The sequence below is a fragment of the Zosterops lateralis genome, assembly GCF_965231275.1.
Source record: "Zosterops lateralis genome assembly, chromosome: 7".
NCBI classification, from domain to species: domain Eukaryota; kingdom Metazoa; phylum Chordata; class Aves; order Passeriformes; family Zosteropidae; genus Zosterops; species Zosterops lateralis.
The window spans coordinates 1,661,547-1,682,948 of NC_139767.1; the positions used below are offsets into that span (position 1 = coordinate 1,661,547).

The window sequence follows — 21,402 nt, forward strand, 5'->3', positions numbered from 1 at the left end:
GAGGTTCACCCTGCTACCGAGTCGTACCCTTCACTGTCGAGGTGTCAGGGCCGGTCGAGGAAGAGACAAGACACCTCTTCAGTTCTTCTCTGAAGTTCTGTTCCAGCTGTGTGGCCAGAAGCAGGACTTCTGCTTGAGTAGAGCTGAGCCCTGTCCCCTCCTGGCTTTGGGATAGGGCCTGCAGAGGGATCACTTCATAAACCTGCAGGTTTAATGGGAACTTGTTTTCAAGATTTAAAACCCACTTTTAACAAGAAAAAGTCCATGGGGATTGGAAGCCCTGTGCTTGGTAGGGCATCTCTCTGTGTTCTGTTTTCCCTTTATTTTAACTGCCTTGTACACTGAGAAAGGAAGAACTTGAGGGGTTAGGGAGCTGAAGTTTGTGTTGGGTGGATTCATGGTTGGGATTTATTGAAATGGATACGTGTCCACTTTGATCAGAGCTCTGTGACACCAGCTTATCCCTGTGGAAGGGACTGACCATAGGATCTCCACTCCAGTAAGGCTTTGCACAACCACAATACTGTCTGGATCCACTAGGAACTGCCTTCTGGCTTGAGTTTGGAAATTAGAATTTCCTAGGGAAGTGCATTCTTCATTTACTACCTTGAGTGTTCTACAGCACGGGTATGTTATTTTTCAAAGTGAATTTCTGTTTTGCAGCTGAGAACAGGTCAATGTACAGTAGCAGTTCCTGTGTGTTTGTCTGTTGGAACACAACCATGACTTTCAATCTTTGCTGTTGATGAGAAGTTATGGCTGCTCCATCCCTGGAGGTGTTCCAGGAGAAGAGGTTGGGCAGGGCTTGGAGCAGCCTGGTCCAGTGGAAGATGTCCCCTGTCCATGGTAGGGGCTGGAACTGGATGCATTGTAATGTCCCTTCCAACCCAAACTATTCTGAAATTCTTTGATTGCTGACATTCATCTCTGGTTGAATATGGTGGAAGGGTGATTCAGCTTTCCTCTCCAGTCACACCTCTGACATTAAATTCTCCAGGATTTACTTGAAACACGTGGTATTTACTCTGGTTTAATTTTGCTGCTCTTGCCTGGGATTGGAGGGGTTTTTTTGCTGGAATGAGTAGCCAAGAGGGTTTCCATGGTGGTGTCACCTTTGTGCAGAGGGAATGAGAACACAGATGTGTGCTCTTTTGTGGGCAGGGAATCCCCAGGAGCATGCTGCAGGGAGGCCACACAGCAGCATCTTCCCTCAACCTGGGACTCATCATTTATTTTAGAGGGTAGGGAAATACATGGTGTCTTCATCAGCTAGGAATCCATGTGGGTCACACTGAAATGTGCTTTCCTGAGGCATGGAACTCAATAAAAAAGTGGGTTTTTCTACCCATTGGACAAAGCCAATGGAGGGAATGTGCATTGTGGGAGAGGCAGAATTAAGAGTGTAACTTGCAGGAGAAAGCCTGTCTGAAAATGCTGGCCATTGCTCTTCTCTGTGTCTGTGTCTTAGGCAATTGTGTGTTGTCTGGAGAGCGTTTCACCTTTCCTCTCTCTCTGCCCCCACCAGGGGATGCTGCTGAAGCGGAGTGGCAAGTCCCTGAACAAGGAGTGGAAGAAGAAATACGTGACGCTGTGTGACAATGGCGTGCTGACCTACCATCCCAGCCTGCATGTGAGTACCCCCTGCCCTCTGAGTGCCCAGCCCTGCACAGCTCTGTCAGGCATCACTGTACTGCGGGAGCCTCTTCCTCTCTCTTCATTCTCCTCCCTGGCAAAGAATCATCATCTGACATAAAACTCCCTGCTGCAAGTCTGAGTGCACTCCAGTTCCTCTGAGTCCACTGGGACTGGGGCTTCCTTGCATCCCAAGAGGCTGCTGGAACTGTTTAAGCCTTTATTTTCTGCTAATTCTTTTATGGGCTTCTTGTTAATCCCAGGGTTGAAAAACAAGTGTTTTACAAGAAAAAGTTTCCTAGAGATAGTAAAGAGGGAGGAGAGGGCTTTGTCAATGTGCAGGGCTTGTGGTTTATTCAGAAGTAATTCTGAGCAGCTTTTTGGAAATGGCATAGCCATAAAGATATGTTCCATACAACTTTTCCATGTTGAGGCATCTATCCCTGTCCCAAGGATGTTGTCTGTCCCTCAGAGTGTGTGGCACAATTCCCAGTATGGATTTGGGGGTGGAAGGAGCACAGAGATCCCACTCCAGGACTAGCCCACCCCAGAAGTCATGGTGTGACCTTCACCAAAGTTAAATAGTATATATGAGATATAGATATATGCATACCTATATGTATCTGTATGATAGATATATATATATATTATTTCTTATAATATTTGATCTTGTATTTTATCATCATCTCACATATGAAAATCAGAGGGTTGCCACTTGTAATGTTTTTTAGGGACTGTTGTTTCTAAAGCTGTTGGTGGCATCTTGAGCTCCTGGGGACTTTTACATTAAGGAGTGAAAATTGAGGTTTGATGCATTTTCTATAAATTCTGGGGTTTATAGACCTGCACCTGGAACTGGCAGGAAGCTTCTGTTTTAGATGGGTGGTATCTGAGGAGCATGGCACCCTAGAACCACTGAGGGTGAAAAGCAATCTAAGATCATCTAGCCCAGCTATAGCCCAGCACTAAACCACACCCCCAAGTGCCACATCCATGTCTGGCCACACTGATGCTGTGCTTGCCCCCACTTGCTGTTCCCTGTCTGTGCAATATTAGTACTTTTTCTCTGCCTTGACATAAGATTTTATAGTCTCAGATCCTGCCATAATGATGCTTTGCTCTGGTTTCTGATGCGATGTCCATGTCTCTTAAAAATTATGTGGTAAATTAGATGACAAGTAGCTTCAAGGCATTGCTGCTTCCCATCAGAAACCTTGTCCCTCAGCCCCGTGTTCTGGAGCAGGGTTTTCACTGCTCCTTTGTGTGATGTAGTTCACATCTTCCTGCCCAATTTGGTCACTTTTAGTGCCTCTAAATTTGACTAATTCTGCTGTGAAGTAGCCCTGAAATACCCAAATTTGTGTATTGGTTTTGCTCCCAGAAGGGGAGCACGGATACTGTGCGCCCCCATGGAGCTGCCACCTGAGTCTGTCTTAGATTGTGTTGGTCATCAAGCAAGGAGGAGGCTGTTGTGTGTGCCCTGGCCCCTTCCTGGCTGCTGGAAAAGGCTCTATTGTTCTGGCAGGGCGGTGCACGTGTGAGTTTTTCATTGCTCTGGCAGACAATGGAGAAACTTCTCTCTGCAGGCTCCCCCGGAGCTGCGGCGTCCCCCCAGAGTAAGAATCCATTGAGGTTACACGTAATTACTTTGAGATTAGAGGTAAATCCATCGGAGATTAGAGAGAATCCATTTAAAGAAGAAGTAATTACCAGCCTGTAATTGTTTCTCTCTGTCCCCCACCGTGCCCCCCCACCCCAAGAAGAAGGTGCTGGGCTCGTGTCACCGTTTTCTCCTTGCATGGATCAGAGGGGTTTGTGAGGGAACCACAGATACTCCCAGTACACTTTGTACTAAACTTTGTTGGCAGCAATATCACAATTTCTTCTTGGGGATTGCCAGGTGAGAGGGTCTTCCCCCAGAGAGAACTCTGATGCTGTCTTTCTGGTTTGGTTTTGCTAGTTTTTGTTTGTCAGTAATTTTTTATTCCTTTTTTCACAACAAAGCGATGGATTTTTAATGCTGTGCTTGCATTGCTGGGATGATTTCTTACATTGTTTTGAAAAATCAGGGCCTAATTCCTACCAAGTTTCCCATTAAGCAGCAGTGAAGAAAAGAGCTTTTGTTAGCCATTTAAAGTCAGTTTCCTAAACTTGTGTAAAGCCTGGCTTTAATGAGAGTTAGGTTGTTTCAAATGTGCAGGTCATTTCAGTTAATCAAAATGTTGCCCTTTTAATTCTGGAGTGAATTTTTAATTGCAGTGAAAGGTGGGCTGGCTTCTAGTGGAGGCAGAAAAAGGAAATTTAGGAGATCATTTGGTTTGTCCAGCCTGTGGTTTGAGTCAGAGCCTAACATCCTGTGTTGGAAGGACCAATTACAGTGTTTAGTGGCTGATAGTGAGCACTGTGTTAAATACTGCTCGAGATTTGGCTGCAGGTGGATCAGTTGTCTCTGCCAGATGCATTCAGTGGTGGCTCAGGCACAAAGCAGTGGCTTTAACGTAGAAAACAGGTATTGCAGAATCCAGCCCTGACATCCTCCTTGAAAGCATGCCTACAGAATGAAAGGTTTTGAGGTGGGGAGGGAAGGAATCAAATTAGGCCCTTTTTTGCAGAGGAGGTGTCCCTGGGAGGGTCAGGCCTGTTTGGCAGGGCAGCGTGCTGAAATGAGCGCGGCATTGTGCCAGCTACGGGAGTGACTCCTGATGCCACCAGGCTGATGTTTGACACAATAGTGAAATCTCTCTCATTTCTTTCCTGAAAAGTGGGGGGAGAGGAAAACGAGAGAAGAAAAAAATACATGTACATAAGCACCCTACTGTTTCCTGACTTGGTCATGTCAGGTTTTTTCAAGAGCCTCAAACCTTCCCATCCCTTGGGATGCCGAGGAGCTCCACTGATAGAAAATGGTTGGGGATAATGAGAGAGAACTTTGACCCCCAGGCTTCAAAGTTCACCAGAGCTCCCTATTCATCTTGGGCTTCTGGAGCAGAGCCGTGGAGTGGATCACTAAAATTCTGGCTGGCAAATTCTGTGTCAGCCTCCCCCAAGGGCCCCGGGGGAATTTGTCGAGGCATCTCCTGGCTTTTAATGGTAGGATGCCCCGTGCGGGGGCCCGGGAATGCATTCACTGGGATACCTGCTGGGCAGCCCTGCTTCATCTGAGCCTTGTCCCAATGAATAGCTGATGGGGTCTCACCGCTGGCTGCCTGCCACGGGCTGCCAGCCTGCCTCAGGTCAGCACACGACAAAGCTTTAGCTGGGGATGTCCATTCTCTGCTCTTGTATCTTCACCATCGCTGCGCCTCGTTTGTTGAAAAGAAGAAAAGGGAGAAAAAAGGCTGAAAACAGCTCTTTTTTGGTAAGGGCAGTTTTCCCCTCTTATGTTTAGTTTGGTCTAGATTTGATTTCAAATGAAAGCACAGTGCTGAGGCACCTTACAGGGGAGGAAAATCTTAAATACATGAGAAGGAAGGTGTGATGCCCATCTAGAACACATCTGGTACACAAACCCCATGGATCTACACAGCAAGGTTGGTGTTTGCTTGCTGCGACCTTTAACCTTCTAGTCTAGTGTGATGACCTGGAGATTGTAAACATGGTCAGGGGTGGGGGGATATCTGGCTTTATCTCCATGAGAGAGGTGTGGATTCACCTGATTTGCTCAATTCATCTGACAGTAGCCATGGTTCCAAATTCTCCCTTAAATACAGTGCTTGGCTGGGTGAGCAGCCCACATGAGCTTAGCAGTGTTGTTCTATCCTTAAATAAATTGTATGGCTTGTTTTTTTTTAAGGGCAACATTTCAGCCTGGTAAGGAGTCAGATCCATCACTGAGCTAAACTTGGCATAAGAGCTTCAGCAATACATTGTATGGACACATCCTCTTGCAAGACCCTACAAACCCCAGATGCTGTAAAATCCCTTAAGACTTGAGGTGTCATTTGAGCTTTCTCTGCTTGGCCATTTTCTCCAGCAAAAGCAGATGGTGGGAAGCAGGAGGCTTTTGAGAATGTCCTCTGTGTTGGTATCTGGAAGTGTTGTAGCTACATGCACTTTTCTCAGGTCCCAGCGTTTCTCTCAGAGCTGCAGTTGAAATTTTTGTTACCAGCTATTACGATTTTACTGAACTGTTTGGAAACAGAAAGCCTGCTTGCAGATGCAGGATCCCATCTCCCCTCATCCTTGGGAGCAGTGTGGTGTCTTACGTGGCCAGTCAGCATCCAGAGCCTGGTGCTGTTCCAGCAGAGGGAACTGCACTCCCCTTCCTGTTAGGAATTTCCCTCACAGACATCGTTGCAGCTCAGCCTTGTTTCCAGGGTTGTGTTACCTCAGGCAGTTCAATAGCTCTGAAGTGTGTTGGTTGTGTTGCTTTAATAGAAATATTCATGCTCATATATTTCTAAAATACCACTGTGTGTGTCCATCCCCCCGATTCCCCTGTTCCTGCTCTGAAGGAATGTAAAGCTGGATATTGGCTGGTTCTGAAGGGCCTTTTAACTGGCATTTCCTATCAACAATCCTCAAAGCAACTTTCAGTAAATAGAGACTTGGACTGACAAAAGGACCCTGGAAGTGCTCAAGGCCAGGCTGGAGAGGGTTTGGAGCAACCTGGGATAGTGGAAGGTCCCTGTCCATGGCAAGGGGTGGAACAGGACGGGCTTTAAGGTTCCTTCCAACCCAAATCATTCTGGGGTTCTGTGTTACTTTTCACGTGTGATGTAGCTCTCCCTCCTGAGAGAGCAGTGATCAAAACAAATCCTGCAGTTTGAGTAGTGATGAAGATAAATCTGAAGCTTGTGTAAGCTTTTATTGTAGTTGCTGTTGCATCCACTACCATGCTTATAACATTGGTCAGGATAGAAGAAAATGAATGACAGGAACTATTAAATATGAGGACAGTAGTTTCTGATTTTTATAAAGTGCTCTAGCTGTACAGATCATTTCAGTCCCTTTTGAGCTTCCTGGGAAACTTCTTCATTGTCTTAATCTGAAAGATGTAATGGAGTGAATATAAATTTGGGAGAAAAATATAAAACTGAAGATCATAGAACCCACCAAGTATCCTGAGTGGGAAGGGACCCACAAGGATTTGTCCAGGCCTCTGTGTCCTGGAGGGAGTGGACACTCTGCTTTGGCAGAACTGCACAGGCTGGAGCAAACACACATTTCAGTGTCACATCCATCTGCCTCTTCTTCAGAAAGTCAAGGAAAATTCTGAGCATCAGAATGAGTTGTAATTTAAGAAGCAAAAGCCAAGTTATTAATTAATCAGGAGGGTTTATAAAATTAGAGCTTCCTGTCCAGCCGAGCTAACTGCTGTGGGTATAAATGCTTCATAAATTACTCAGGATGGTAAAACTCTGGTTTGTCTTTTACAGCAGCTCTCATTACAAAGGCTGAATGAGAAGTGAAGTGCAAGAGGAAGAATTACCTTAAAATTTTATTCAAATAAGGGATCTATTTACAAAAAGACCAACATTTTGTTGCTGTTGTGTTCCAAGTGTTCCCTGACTTTCTCCTCTGCTCCTGCAACACTGATGGAGCTGATTAACACCACGGTACAGATATACCCAGTGGTTTTTATTACTGAAATTTAATGTTCTTTATTCCAAACAGATTCATGATGACCTTCCTTTTGTCAGGACAGAGCGCTTTAGGATGATCACTGTTTTCCAGAACATGTTCCCATTCCTCTGTGTTCTCCTCAGAAAATAACATTTCATGGCTTTCCTTAAGATTAACTGTGTATTATGAGGCTGAATGATATTATGGCCATGTTTATATGCAAGAGGGGGGACAGCTAATTCCCCAGGACCATTTGATGAATACATTCCACTGTGGCTCAGGCCCTTCCTGGGAAAAGCAGTGAGGAGTTGGGGAGACCTTTTTCTTCGTCGTTGTTGTTTCTTCTTAGGTGTGCCTGTGGCCCCACACGGAAACCAATCAAAGAGCGATTTATGTTCATTAAGGGCTTGTCAAAACTGAAAAATTTTCTAATCAACAGCGATGTGGCGGCGGCCCCTCCATGGCTGGGAGTGTCGCCTCGGCGGCAGCGGCTCCATGCCTGTTACAACTCTAGGCTAGGAATCTGCTGATGATTACATTAGGCTAAGCTGCGAAGTAAATGAACCATGGCTTATTTAGGTGCAACTAGCTCCAGTGTAGTCCTGCCCCGCAGGGCACTTTATAGCGTTTTATGGCTTTAAAATTAGTGTAGCTTCCCATTTGCTGCAGGGTGCTGCATGTTATGCCTTTGAACTCAATAAGCAAAGGGAAGGCGGCCTTTTGTTTTTTTTTTCTTCTTCTCCTCCCCGCCCTTTTCTTCTTTTTGCAGTTTAGCAATTTTGTTTTGCATCTTTTCCAGACGGCATTTTGCAATAAAAATGTCTGACTGCCACAGAGAGGCACAAAAGTCAGGGCTCCATCCAATTTCCCAGGCTGCTCTTGGTTTGGGGGGGAAGAAGATTTGGTTGTTGCTGAGGGTGAACAATAGGTTTTGTGGATCCAGTAGGTCAGCTCACAAAATTGGAATTGTCTTTCAAAAAATACGCTGCACAGTCTTTAAAATGTCATCCAGAGGTGCAACCATAAACTTCCTTTTCCATAATAATTTTTATTACGCCTCAGATCAGGAAACGCTATTTCAACCTCAGTAAGTGGAGCCTTAGGAATGTTATGTCTGATTGAACAGTGAGGGAAAACTGCCACAAAATGAAGGTGTTTTTTAACAGAATCACTGAACACTTTGGGTTGGAAAGGACCTTGAAGCTAATTTTGTTCCACTTCCTTGCCATGGGCAGAGACACCTTCCACTATCCCAGGTTGCTCCAAGCCCCATCTGGCCTTGGACACTACCAGGGATAGGTTAGAAGCTCATCATCTCTCAGTGGAAACCAGGCACATATCTGCGGAGGATTCTTAGCCTGGGCCTGTTCCTACTGATGGAAAAAGCAGGCTTTTGAGAGATTGGAATAGCCGAAAAGGAAGAAAAAAGTGTGATATTCCTACCTGTGTACGACTGTAGCCTTGGAAGGTCACTGCTCTTGTGGAGTCTCTCATTTCATACGTGGTGCCTTGGAAAAGGGTGGCAGTGGGACAGATGGAAGAAACATGGGGAGACCTCTAGCCAAGAGCAGATTTTTTTTTTTACATTTTAGTGTTGTGACACGTGGCTTATCCCAGTGTGAATGGTTTCAATGTGAGCTTGGAAACCCCTTTGCGCAGTGTAAAACTACAACCATAGTGAAAGGCTTTCTCCCTACCCACCACTCTTGTATTATTTGAAAACTCTCAAACTCCATAATGTTTTTTATGTCCATGTTTTTGATCATCTGAGCCATGTCTTTAACTTAAGGATGGATCTTAAGAGCACAGCCATGCATAGGACAGGGGGAAATGGCTTTAAGCTGAAGGAGGGTGGATTCAGATTGGATATTGGGAAGGAATTGTTCCCTGTGAGGGTGGGGAGGCCCAGAGCATCTGTGGCTGGCCCTGGATCCCTGGAAATGCTCAGGCCCAGCTTGGACATAGGCAAGAAGCTGGAGCCACCACATAGCCTGGGTTCAGCTTGTGGCCTTTGATATGGAGTGTCTTCTCCAGCTATGAGGACCATCCGAAATTATTGTGATGTGCAGCTGCAAATTCAACAACTGCTGGCATTCAGAATCCAAAGAGGCCCCCCAAAACAGTGGTGTCTCTTTTTGGTAGGCCTGTTTAGAAAACACGATCATACCCCTCTGCTCAATTTGCATGTCTGAAAGGCTTCTGCTCAGTTAATTGGTTAAATTAATTTCTGCTGTTGTAAACAGAGAGCTGCTGTATTAGGAGCAGAAGTAAAGTAATTTTACTTTACATTATTCTGTGTCATGGCGCATCGTTCCTTTCTTACTCAAGGCAATTCATTTTGTGAGGCTGTCAAGTAATATTTGCTGTCATCTTCAGTCAATGCAGCTTTTTTTTATTTTCCTCCGATATTTTAGCAGTTTATTTAGTCCTGTAGATAATGGTCGATGGCCTTGAGTAGTCAAATTAACACCTCGGTGGCGCCGTAGCGGAGCCGTAACCCGGGGACGAGACGGGATGAGAATCGACGCGGGAGCGCGTTTTGGGGATTATGGATTGATGGATGCGCAGGCAGCGTCGCCCCGCTCTGACTAAGATGGAGCTGCCAGTTAGTGCTGACTGCGGGCCATCATCACCTGCCCTGTCCCAGGGCTCGGAGCCGGCACGGCCACCTCGGGGAGCCCTCGGATCCCGGGATAGCGGAACGTGCCGCCGGAACCGGAGACGGCGCCGATTGGATTCAGTCCTGTCATTCCTGTAGGGATCTCTTTGGGACAGCGGAGGCACTAATGGCTGGTGTTCCTCCTGCCCTGGGAGGAGGGGGAGCCGTGTTAAGCCGTGCTGCTGCCAGCCCCGGGTCCCCCACCACAACTCTCAATTGCTAGCAGGTTTCTCTCACTGCACCTCATTTGCATCTGGGACATCAATTAGCATGTTTGTTGAGGCTAATTGAATGAAACTCAATCATAGCTCTTAATTGCTTGACTATGTGAAAAGAAATCACATTAATGCAGCTAATTAAGTGTATGGCAATAGATGCAACATAATTAGGAGCGAAATGTAAAAAAACAAGCGACGCGGAGGTGCGAGCGCGGGGTGTGGGGGATCGGGGCGCCCGCGTCTCCTCTGCGCCGCATGTTTGGGTAGGGGTCCCTCTGCTTTGCTGCTGGCTTTAATTTTATTTTTTTTTCTCCCTGCTTTGCTGAATGACGAACGCAGACAAGTTGAGAAGAAAAATGCAAATGGATGTGCAATTACTACTTTTTCAAGCTGTTGAGGGGCAGAAGATGGCACGTCTGGGGTGGCCCACTGTTGAGTGGGCTCTAGGGACTTGTTAAGTGCTGTTTAAAAGTACTTGGCTTTGAATTACCCTCATGCCTTGTTAAAGGGTTTTTTCCCCTTTTTTCTCGGATCAGCATTTTCTACAACTAACATCTCGGGGAGTTATCCCTGTACCATTTGCATATCAAAATCCAGCTTGCTGTCTTCTCTTTAACGCAGCATATTCCAGATGACAGCAAGACCCTCATCTGTTCTAATCTGATCAAACCCTCCATTGCGTCTCTGAAGCTCCGGCGTCATTTTGTAGTTTGAACTTTGGTTCCCCGAGCGGGGATCTGACGGGGCTGGGAACGAGGTCCTTGCCCTCCCCTCCTCGGGGAGACCCGCAGATTATCGCCGTGCATCCTGCACACGATGAAAGGCCCTTTACTATTTACATTTGATATATCCCCATAAATATTTAAGCTGACATTAATACCTACCCGGCATCTGTTGTTGTTTGGGCGCCTCGCTCTGACGGCGGCTGCAGCGCGGTCGGTTCTGTGTTTGCCGACGCTCCCTCGCTTCCTCAAGTGGTTCTGTGGCTCACCTCAGCCTGGTTTACACCCAGCTAAAAGACCTTTAATAATACCCTGCCACGTCTCAAGTTGTGAAACCCTTCACCAGAGTTGGATCCAAAACCCCTTTCTCCAGTTTAAGTTGGTTGTACGTTCAATAAAACTATTAGAAAGCAGCACGTGCCGAGGTTTAGTCACTCTCTGATAAAAGCTCACTTTAGAGCCCACAAGCAATAAATGCTCAATTATCTTCTGCTTGTTGTATTTTAATTTGTGAAGAAGTGACACCCAAACAAGAAAGTTCTGCCAAGTTCTTAATTTATGGATGAAAGGTGTTTGTTCTCCAACACCTAGTAAAGGAATTTTCCTGAGTGCATTGCCTTTGTTTTTCTCTTGGCAGCAGAGCTCTGTCTCTTCTCCCCACAAATTGTTCACACCCCACCTTTTCCTGTTAATAATTCTCAGGCAGCTTGGGAAAAATAAGCTGCCATGATGGCTTTGTTTGAGAGTTTTATCACTGATTTCTGTTAACTATGAAGAAATCATTACTGGTCCAAATTTTTGATGGGTTTTGAGCAGAATAAATAATTGGTGTTGTAAAAACTGCCAAAGGTGAAAGAATCTTGATGAAGGAGCAATCAGCTCCATGGATTGTGGCAGCAATCACATTTTGGGTAAATTCAGGAAATTTCTTGTAAAGTGGGAGCCCAGATCTTCTTCCAGCCACCTTAAATCGCTGTTTTTCTCTTGGGGTCCTTAATCCCAGAGCTCTAGAGTGGTTTGGGTTGGATGGGACATTAAAGCTCATCTCATTCCATGCCCTGCCATGGGCAGGGATACCTTCCACTATCCCAGGTTACTCCAAGCCCTGTTTAACCTGGCCTTGGGCACTTCCAGTGATCCAGGGGCAGCTACAGGTTCTTTTTGTGCAATGCTCTTGCCCCTTTTTACCCCTGATTTTTTTACTCTCCTGTGCTGCCCTTCATGCATGTCCTCTCTAAGGGAGTCTCTCTTGTTGCTTTTCATGTCCTCATAGTTGTTCCAATTTTAATTATTTTTTTCTGGAATGTGAGTGACCACAGCCCTGTGTACAAGATGAAAACTTCGATGTCCTGTGTGCTGGCTTTAACGTTCACCCTCTCTCCTGGAAATACCTGTGCTGGTGTAGCCCAGGATCAATTTGCCCTCTGATGAAAACACCCATATCCATTTGCTTTCCTGTTTATTTCCCCTTTGTGAGCTTTCCAAGCAAGAATCAGTAAAAGCCTTTTCCACATCTGGCTCCCTGTGTTTGCTCTAATCAGATGCAATTTGCATGATTTTTTTTTACCCTTTGATGATGTTTTGTGTAGGTGCAGGAAGTGTCATATTCTAAGGAAACAATGTTGGAATTGCTGAAACCTTACCTGCTAGAGCCCTTTGGTAACTTTCGTGCCTGCTGACCCATTCCAGCCAAATTTTAAAGAGGAAGAGATGAGAGCATAAAACACTGGCAGGGAGGAGACACAAATAAATGTGTTCAGGACACTCAGCCTTGTCTTCTCCTTCTCTTTGGGGACCTTTAACTGGTGAATTCCCACACATGGCTGTGTTGTGAATCACCTCTTACCTGGCTGGTAGTTGGAGGACCCATGAGAAAGCTCCAGACTTTTGAGGTTAATTGTGAGAAGTGTGGAAGGGATTATCAGGAACATGTAAGGAAGGGGAAAACCGTATGGTGGGTGCTGGCAGAGGATGTAGGGCCAAAGCCTTGTTTATTAATAAACCAGGTTTATTAATTCTGTTGCTTACAGAACTAACTGTCTGATGTTGGGCTTTTTTCCTCTCTTTGCAGGATTACATGCAGAACGTTCACGGGAAGGAGATTGACTTGCTGAGAACCACTGTGAAGGTCCCTGGGAAGAGGCCACCCCGAGCCACATCAGCCTGTGCCCCCATCTCCAGCCCCAAAACCAACGGCCTCTCCAAAGACATGAGCAGTTTACACATCTCGCCAAATTCAGGTAAGAGAAGACCTTGCTAGGAGGAAAACAAAAATGGGAGGAGACCTGCATTTACAGTGTCTGTAGGGAATTATCATGAACAACTAGAATAGAGATGGATATCTCTAAGTAATTGGAAGTGTTCCAGGCCAGGCTGGTGGTGCTCAGAGCAACCTGGTATTGTGGAAGGTCTCCCTGCCCATGGCAGGGGATGGAATTAGTTGAACTTTCCCTTCCAGCCCGAACTGGTCTTGGACTTACAAACCCACTGATGTGGAAGTTTTCAAGTGCTGATCTGTCCCTCAGGAGAGATTCTGAGTTTTTGAGTAGCCTTCAGTGTCTGTCTTTGTGTTTGTTACCTTTTACTTGCCAAAGCCCTCCATAATTTCACAGTAATTAACATATGGGAAGAATTTACCATCTCTTATCTAATACTTAGAAAAAACAAATGCTGTATGGTCTGAAAGGGCTTTTTAAGGCTTCCTGGTGAGATCCACAGCCCTTCTTTCCTCTTTTAGAAAGTTCAGTATTACACATTTTTCTAACAGCAAGATTCTTCTTTGGAAAGCTGTTTTAATTCATTGATGGAAGTGGTTTATAGCTCCTTCTGAGCTCTTAACAAAGATGTTTATTGTTTGCTGAAGTACTTGTCCATACAGCTAAGTGGATTTTAAAAAATTGCATTTAGGGAAAACATTTGAGACAATTTATCTTGTAAAATGCACAGCTTGTACAAAACTCATAATGGTGTAGTGGAAGTTCTGTCAGCATGTTTGGGATGACATCCATAAAGTGCGAAGTGCCTTTTGCATTTATGGGTAACGTAGACACCTCCTGCATGTGCCAGCAAAACCATCCCCACACTCCTGTCCCTGTGCAAAACCCACTGGGATGAGCAACCGTGGGATTCCTGGATATTCAGGTGTCTTCTCTTGGACAGTAATAATTATCTGTCTCATGCTTCATAGAATCAGGCTGGTTTGGGTTGGAAGGGACCTTAAATATCATCTAATTCCAAACCCCAGTCCTTCAAGCCAAGGTGTAATTCCCTGCTTTTTTGAGGCATTCCCCTTTATTAGGAGAAAACAGAAGGTTTTTTTATTTCCAGCTGTAAATGATACTGTTTGAAATGGATTTGGAAAGTGGTGCCACTGAGCAGACACCCCTGGAGATCTCAGGCTGGGACCTGAGGTGTCTGAAGCCATGATTTCATCAAACCCTTTTTCAAGTTGTGACTTGGCACTGGAAGAGTTCATAGGAGAAAATTATTCATGGTTGAGTTGTTTTTTTCCAGTTTGCTATATAATTTAGATGACTAGATGTGAGGAGTACTTTGGTTTTCAATATACTTCCTAATTTAGGGAAGTGAAGTGCTGGACTGAGTCAATAAATTGCAGGTGAGACGTTTAGATAAAGATATTTCAGCTTTTAGCACATTTGAACACAGTCAAAAATTACTTGATAGCTTCAGAGAAGCAAGTTTCTGGAACCATGTTTAGAGATATGTAAGAATTTAAGGTTTGTAGTGTGGAATTTACATGTTTTAGCATCTACTTGGATTGCCAGGTCAGAGGGAAACTTTCCATGACAGTTTACAGCAGGCTGTAAACTCACTCTGTGTGTGTCCTGGCCAGCCTGAGGTTTGATCATACAGAAGGAAGTCAGTTATGCCAGAAATTCCAAATGCTGGGAAACTTAAGATAGTGAATTTCAAACAACACTGTGGGAGTAGTTGGAGCTTCTCTCCTCCCTCTTGGCTTCTTCCTCCTCTTGCTCAGAAATACTGGAAAACTTTGCTGTTGTTGATGTCTCCTTGGCATCTGCTGCTTGTTACTGGCTTAAAAGCAAACATTAAAAGGAGCTGCTAATCAGCTAAGAATGATTAAAAAGAAAGACAGGGCACTGTCCCAAGCTGTGCCTGCCTTCTTCATCTGAGCTCTGATGTGGTCAGGGACAGTGGTCCCAGCTCCTGATGGGTGGGAGACCTGTAGGTACCAGGGGCTGAGTTCTGGAGTGCCAGGAGGACACCTGGAATATCTGCAGTTGTCTGCCATTCAACTCAGGACATCTGTCCTATCCCTTGCAGGCTGTTGCCTCAGAGCTTCCCCTCACTTGTTAGTGCTGGGAAAAGGGATGTCTTGAGCCTGTGTGACACTTGAAAATGGATCACAGGGCTGAACTTGTCACTTACTGGTCATCACTGGGAGGTTTCTGTACATGGACCTGCCACGTGGAGGAGGTTTGGACCCAACAGGAAGAATCAGCACTTGCTGTTTTGATTTTTAGGCCTGTAAATTCACTATATTTTCTCTGCTTCGTGTTACCTCGTCCCCAAAAGTTAAATGCTGCTTGTCTTGGATGATTCCTTCATTTGACACTTAAACATTGCCCCTTAAGGATGGATTTCAGTGCCACTTTTGCCAAGAAATCTGTGGATTAGATGCTTATTTGATTGCCTGTAACTGCTATTTTAAGGTCATATTTCAGCAAATAGTTTTCTCTGAGTGTTATTTCTTGTGATTCAACTGCTCTTCTGATCCCACCACAGTCTGTGAGGCAGCAGAGCAGCTCAAGGTCCTCCTTCTTCTCATCCCCTTCCCTCTCTAAAGTTTTTGGACCTCAGTGATTGATCAGACACCTTTAATTTCCTCCCACATGGAAAGGGTCTTTCCCAAGGTGCTTCCCATGACAGTGCTGTGAGCAGAATAGAGGGAATGAGGCTGATCAGGGCAATATTGGGAATTCAGGAAGGACAAGCTCAGTTCTTTGGCACAAACTCACTTCCAGTTTCTCAGTTCCAGTCCTTGAGAGTTGGCATTTCAGAGATGTTAAAAAAAAAAAAAAAAAAAAAAAAAAAAAAAAGAAAGAAAGAAAGAAAGAAAAAAAAAGACCTTTATGAGAATATGTGAATTAAAAAACCTCCAGATTACTCTTCCCTGCTGGCTTTCCACTGGCACAAGGGCTGGGAAGAATATTTTTCCCTTGACATCAAGTTACAGTCCATTGTCACAATCATGGTGGGACAGTGAACAAACTGGAAGTGAAAGAGCAGTAGGAAAAAGGAATATTTTCTGTGCTCTGTCAGAAAGCAGAGAAAGGAGTAGAAGGTTGGGCTGCTCCTGCTGCTGTAAAGCAAAGCAGCTTGCCTGGAAAAAGGTTGACTTTAATTTGAAAAATGGTCTTTTCTTGGGTTCTTGGAGATGCAATTTGGGGTTCATTGTATAAGAACTGGGATTTATGTGTGGCAGCTTCTCCCAGAAAATATAGAGGGATGCAGGGTTGTTTTAGTTGTGTTATTTATGTTGTATATTGAGTAACAGGTTGTTAGCTGTGGCTTTAGGGAAGGTGCTCACTTGTAAGCCAACTTGGTAGGAATCTGTGAGTTGGGGGAAATGGATGTTTACTCCCTTTAATCTGAAATTATGTTACTTCTGTGGTGTTTTCAATCCAAGAAAATGATGACAAATGATGCTGAAGGAACTGAAATTTAAATTAAATTTACATGGCACTGGTTGATGCAGCTCAGTTGGAAGTCCTTCAGAAAAGGGCAGTTCTTGGACTTGCTCAGTTCCAGCTTTCTCTGAGAGCTGGGAGCAGGGCCAGGGTCCTGTCCATCCCACTGGCCAGTCTCTCTGCCCTTTAGGAGCTGGCTCTGCCTGACTTTGGAGCCAGGAGAGTGTCTAGGTTTCATTCACTCCTGATGTGGCTTGGATTTCAGCTGCTTGACCTGAAGGTGAACTTATTCCTGAAATCCTTCCCAGGAGTCATTTATTTCTTCTCCTTGCCAAACAACCCAAAGCCTGAGCTGTAGCAAGAGGCACCGATGTAGAAAGTTCACGTCTAAAAATAGCTTATGGTGTAGAGATAAATTGTTTCCTGATTAACACTTCATTTAAATAATTTGGTGCCATTAAATTTCCTTTAAAATGGTGACTGTACAGTATGTGAAGAATCCCAAAATGTGTTAGTTCCAGGGCCATCATTAAGTGTGCTGAAGATTGTTGTCTGCTAACTGCTTGTGACATTTCAGATGCTGCAGGAACGGCAGCTCCATGTTCTTATCTCTGTCAGGTTTCTGTCTGTTATTGATTGTGATCATCTATCAAATCCTCAGTGTTCTCTGTAGATCCTGTAATAATCTTTTTTAATTGGGGGGTCACTGTGAGGATTCCGATGTTATGGTCAGGCTGAGGATGAGTAAAAACATTTATCATGCCAAGAGCTCACTAGCGTGGGCAAGTTTTTCCAAAGCCTGTGGATCTTGGGTGCCTTTGCAAATGAATGCTGAACTGAGTCCTTAATTCTGGAATCTGCTCTGAGTTCCCTACTTGGAGGTGACTGAGGATGACTTGGTGTGGTTCCCACAAGGCCAGAGGTTGGTTGTTGGGAGTTATTTGTCACTAATTCTGGAGTGGAGTGAGGAGTGTGAGGTGACTTCACACAAAACGTTTCCACGCTTCAGTGTGAGTTTTATGTGTTTGCCACAGACACAAATGCAAGTTTGTGACTTACTTTTGTCATCAATCACCCGAGTCAATTTTCCATCTGGGTGGCTTTGCTGTTGCTTCAGTGATATACAGCTGCAGCGGCGGGAAGGAGAAGTTGGCAGTTGCTTGTTCCAAAGGAAAAAAGCCCAATTCCAAGTGCACTTGAGAATTCCCTTTCATCCCACTAGAGGGGGATCCCTCAAGGTCATTTTCTCCAGTTCCGTTGGACTAGGATTTGCCCTAGTGAAATACAAACTTTCACTATTAGTACCCTATATTCCTTAATAATGGGAGAAAAGGAGCAGGGCACACGTTAGCAATAATGAAATAAATATTTGATATAATAACTGCGTTAGTTAAATATTGAGGAAAAATTAGTTTGCTGAGATTTTTCTCTTCAGGGAAAAAAAAAGAAAAAACCCCAGCTATCTGAAGATCCTTTCTCGAGGCGGGTGAAATCCTCGATGATCACGAGGTGGATAAAGGGCAGGAATGTGTCATGGAGCTTCAGGCAGGTGACTCTTTCCCTGTGGATGATTTTCATGCCTCCGTGGCACCGTATCCTGGGTAAAATCCCAGGTCTGCCGTGTCCACCCAATGAAATCCCGGTGTCTTGACGGTCACACGGCACAGCACAAACCAGTTGGATGTTCAGACCTCTGCAGGATTGTCTGTGCTTTTCCCCCTGTGATTTTAAGATATTAAAGCCATCGGGAGGGTTGAAGCTGATTTACAAAACAGGGGAGGAAAAAAAATTCACAAATGTGTTTGGAGTATTGAACTGCCGTTGACATCTAAAGTCCCAACCATGCTGTTTTCCTCCACACTCCAGCAATCAGGACATCCAGCAAACCCATAAAAAACCAAACTAATAGCATGAATATTCAGTGACCTAGAATACTAATTATTGTCATGAATATTAATGTGATCGGACTTGCTTTTTCCTCTTCTCTTTCTCTCTGGCTCGGTTTTTTTTTTTTTTCCCCTCTTTTTTTTTAATTTTTTTTTTTTTCCACTCAGCCGGCTCTAAAGATGGACCATAATGAGAGCATTTAAGAGAGAGAGCGCTCTCCGCCGTGACAGGGACCGGGGTAATAAGGAGAGCTTGATTAACGTGGTGCACTTGGGGGAGAGATGAGAAGATTCACGTGGGCCTGTTGTGGGGGAGGCAATGAGGCACCGGCGGCTGTGTTGCTGCTCCCTCAGATTAATGAGGCCTAAGAGTGCATTAGGAACAGTGACAAAGGTTTGATCTAATGGGCTCAGTCATTTTTCCTTTGAGTGACAGACGCACAGAAGTAATTGGCTGTGCAGAATGGCAGCTCATTGGCAGTACTTAAGGATACATTATCCCCGTTGTGTGGCCCGCAGAGGCTGTTTATCAAAACTGCTCACACTGCAGACATGCATTCACTTAGCTGCTGTTACAGTGGCAATAGCTATAAAAAAAAAAAAAAAAAAAAAAGGGAAAAAAGTCATCTCGCATTCGTATCTATTGTCTCTTTTGCGAAAATAAAAGTTTCTTTGTTCTGTTTCCCGAAGAGGCGGGGTGAATGCCAGCAGTGGTCCCTCCCCACCCCAGGAGGCTCCGGCAGGGTTGGAGCTCTGGGAAGCTCCCAGAGTTAGCCCAGTCCATCTCTGCATCCCGATCCAACGCGCAGGTAGGACCTGCCACCCCCTCTCCAGTTCCATTATTAATAATTTCCACAGACAGTCGAAGGGATTAGGAAGCATTTTACATCCTTTGCCTCAGGGGCCCTGCACATGCTCTGCTGTACCTACCTCGGAATGATCTGGATCTCTGCTGTTATTTTTCACAAAGTTAAATCCACGGTTCCTGTTGGGATTCACAGCCAAATCAGAGCAACACAAAGCAGAGTTTTTGCCAGCAAAACACTCACCTCTGGGTCTTTAAAGCTGCAGTCCCTGAACAAGCAGATAACCTCAGTCAGGACTTGCTCAGAAAGCCAAGCATCTTATTTATTGCTGTTATTTGTTGAAACTACAGAAAAATAAAAATAATAATATGCCTTCCAGGAAAGGAAAGCAGGCTTTGATCCCAGCAGAATAAATAGTCGGGGATCTCGAGCAGAGGCCCGTAGTGAAGATCTTAGGTTTAACTTTCTTTTAGAAGAGATGTCTCCTCTGATGACTCAATTTTCCTCCACACTTGCTGTGTTGCTTTGGCATGCTCTGAGAATAATAGCTTTCCTCGTTATACTCCCAGCACCACGTCCTTCACTGCCAGGATATTTCTTGGCACTGCCTTGTTTGTTCATTAGTACTGACCCCGCTTGGTCTGTGCGCTGCTAATCGAGCCCAGTTTGGTGGGGAATGGCGATGGAAGGGCTTCCTCTAGGAATAGCTGCTTGTCCTTAGGAATTTTGTTCAGTAAGTAAATGCTTCTGGAAGAAAAAGAAGTCTTAAAAGTAAGTGAAACTCAAAAGCGAGTTTGCTGCTGCAGTGTTGACAGTGATTGTCAGTGTGCTGAGGGAGAGTTCCAGCACTGGGACCAGTGTGGTCTGGAAAGATTTTTGTCACAGAGTCACAATGGTTTGGTTTGGGTTGGAAAGAACCTGAAAGATCACCTATTTCCAGCCCTCCCTTTCACTCGTTCTTGTTTCATGTGTGAGGAATCTCAGGTAATTTTAGGTGCTTGATAAAGCCAGGGCAGAGACCATGTGCTGCTTGCGCGCTGCTGTCAGGGTGGAACAGAATCCATGGTAATACTTGAGGGAATCTTACCCCCCTCAAGAAATGACTGTGAAATTTAGAGTTCTTCAGGTCCCACAGTCTCCTCAGAACGTTGCCAGACACCTGGGCAAGGCCTCTCCTCAGTGGGAGAGGCGAGGAGCTGTAAGTAGCTGTTTTCTCAGCTTTCAGAACAGCAGACAATCTCCAGAGCGAGCACAGAAAGCAGCATGCGCCTGGAAAAGATGGGTGCTGAGGCAAAAAAATAATGGAACCCAGGAGAGCCATCTCCAAATGTTCCTAGTCCCAAGGTTCATATCTATAGGTGAAGGAGAGGCAGGAAGCACAGCTGGGTTGGTCAGAACTTCTCAGGAAAGGTTTGTCCACTGGAAAGGTTTCTGCACAACTCTGGGAATTCATTCTGGGCATGATGCAGAGCTGAGGATGGGAAGGGGATGCTTCCTATCTTTTTGCAGGCAGCAATGGGGCTTCTCCCTTTTCTCTTTTCACCCTGAAGAGACTCGAGGGGGCAGTGCTGGGTGTAGGTTTGGAAGGGGCATCCACAGCCAATCTAACCTACTTGACAGTGCCTGCTGCTGAATTAGAGGGCATTTCAAGAATAGCCAGAATTCCTGCAACACAAATTGACCCAACATGATTTGAAACAATTAACCCTCTGATATCAAGAGTCAGGATTTTCTGACCCACAACTCTAATGTATTTTTCATTAGTTCTAACAGCTGGTAAGCACAGCCCTCTGGCCTTAAGAGGTTTATTTTACTTCTTTCTCCTTTTTTTTTTTTTTTTTTTTTTTTTGAAGAGAAACTTGTCGTGAACATGAAGAGCTTGGCACAAATGAAACATGGTGAAAGCAGAGCAGTAGGGCTGCAGTTTATCTCATTCAGGCTTTCTGTGCAGCCCCCTGTGAGTCTCATACGCTGGTGCTTCATGGAAAAATATAGTTCTGCTTCACAACTCCTGCACTGGCTGCTCATCTCATAAATCCAGGAGTATATTAGTTGCACTTGTGAATGTAACTTCTAGTAGCTGATTTGTTTGGAGGAAATCACAGATGTGCCTGCAATGGGGAATGGAAGTCATATGTGCTCAGTACTGTTTGTGTCACTTGAATCTCAGTTCTCAGGGTCTATTTGTGAATTATATTTGTTCTGCATTTGTAATTAGTGGGTAGTATAGTTGATGAAGGCT

The 21,402-nt window shown here is 45.0% G+C and overlaps 1 protein-coding gene across 8 annotated transcripts in view; it reads left to right on the plus strand.

Annotated features, from left to right (window-relative positions):
- AGAP1 (ArfGAP with GTPase domain, ankyrin repeat and PH domain 1) overlaps nucleotides 1-21,402 on the plus strand; it is a gene marked incomplete at its 5' end in the record, with an annotated part of 302,933 nt that overhangs the window by 184,093 nt on the left and 97,438 nt on the right. For all 8 annotated transcript variants that reach the window (XM_083865718.1, XM_083865713.1, XM_083865719.1 and 5 more), the window contains 2 exons: nucleotides 1,526-1,630; nucleotides 12,868-13,036. In XM_083865718.1, coding sequence (XP_083721844.1) covers nucleotides 1,526-1,630; nucleotides 12,868-13,036 — 274 coding nt within the window. The remainder of the gene's footprint in view (nucleotides 1-1,525; nucleotides 1,631-12,867; nucleotides 13,037-21,402) is intronic.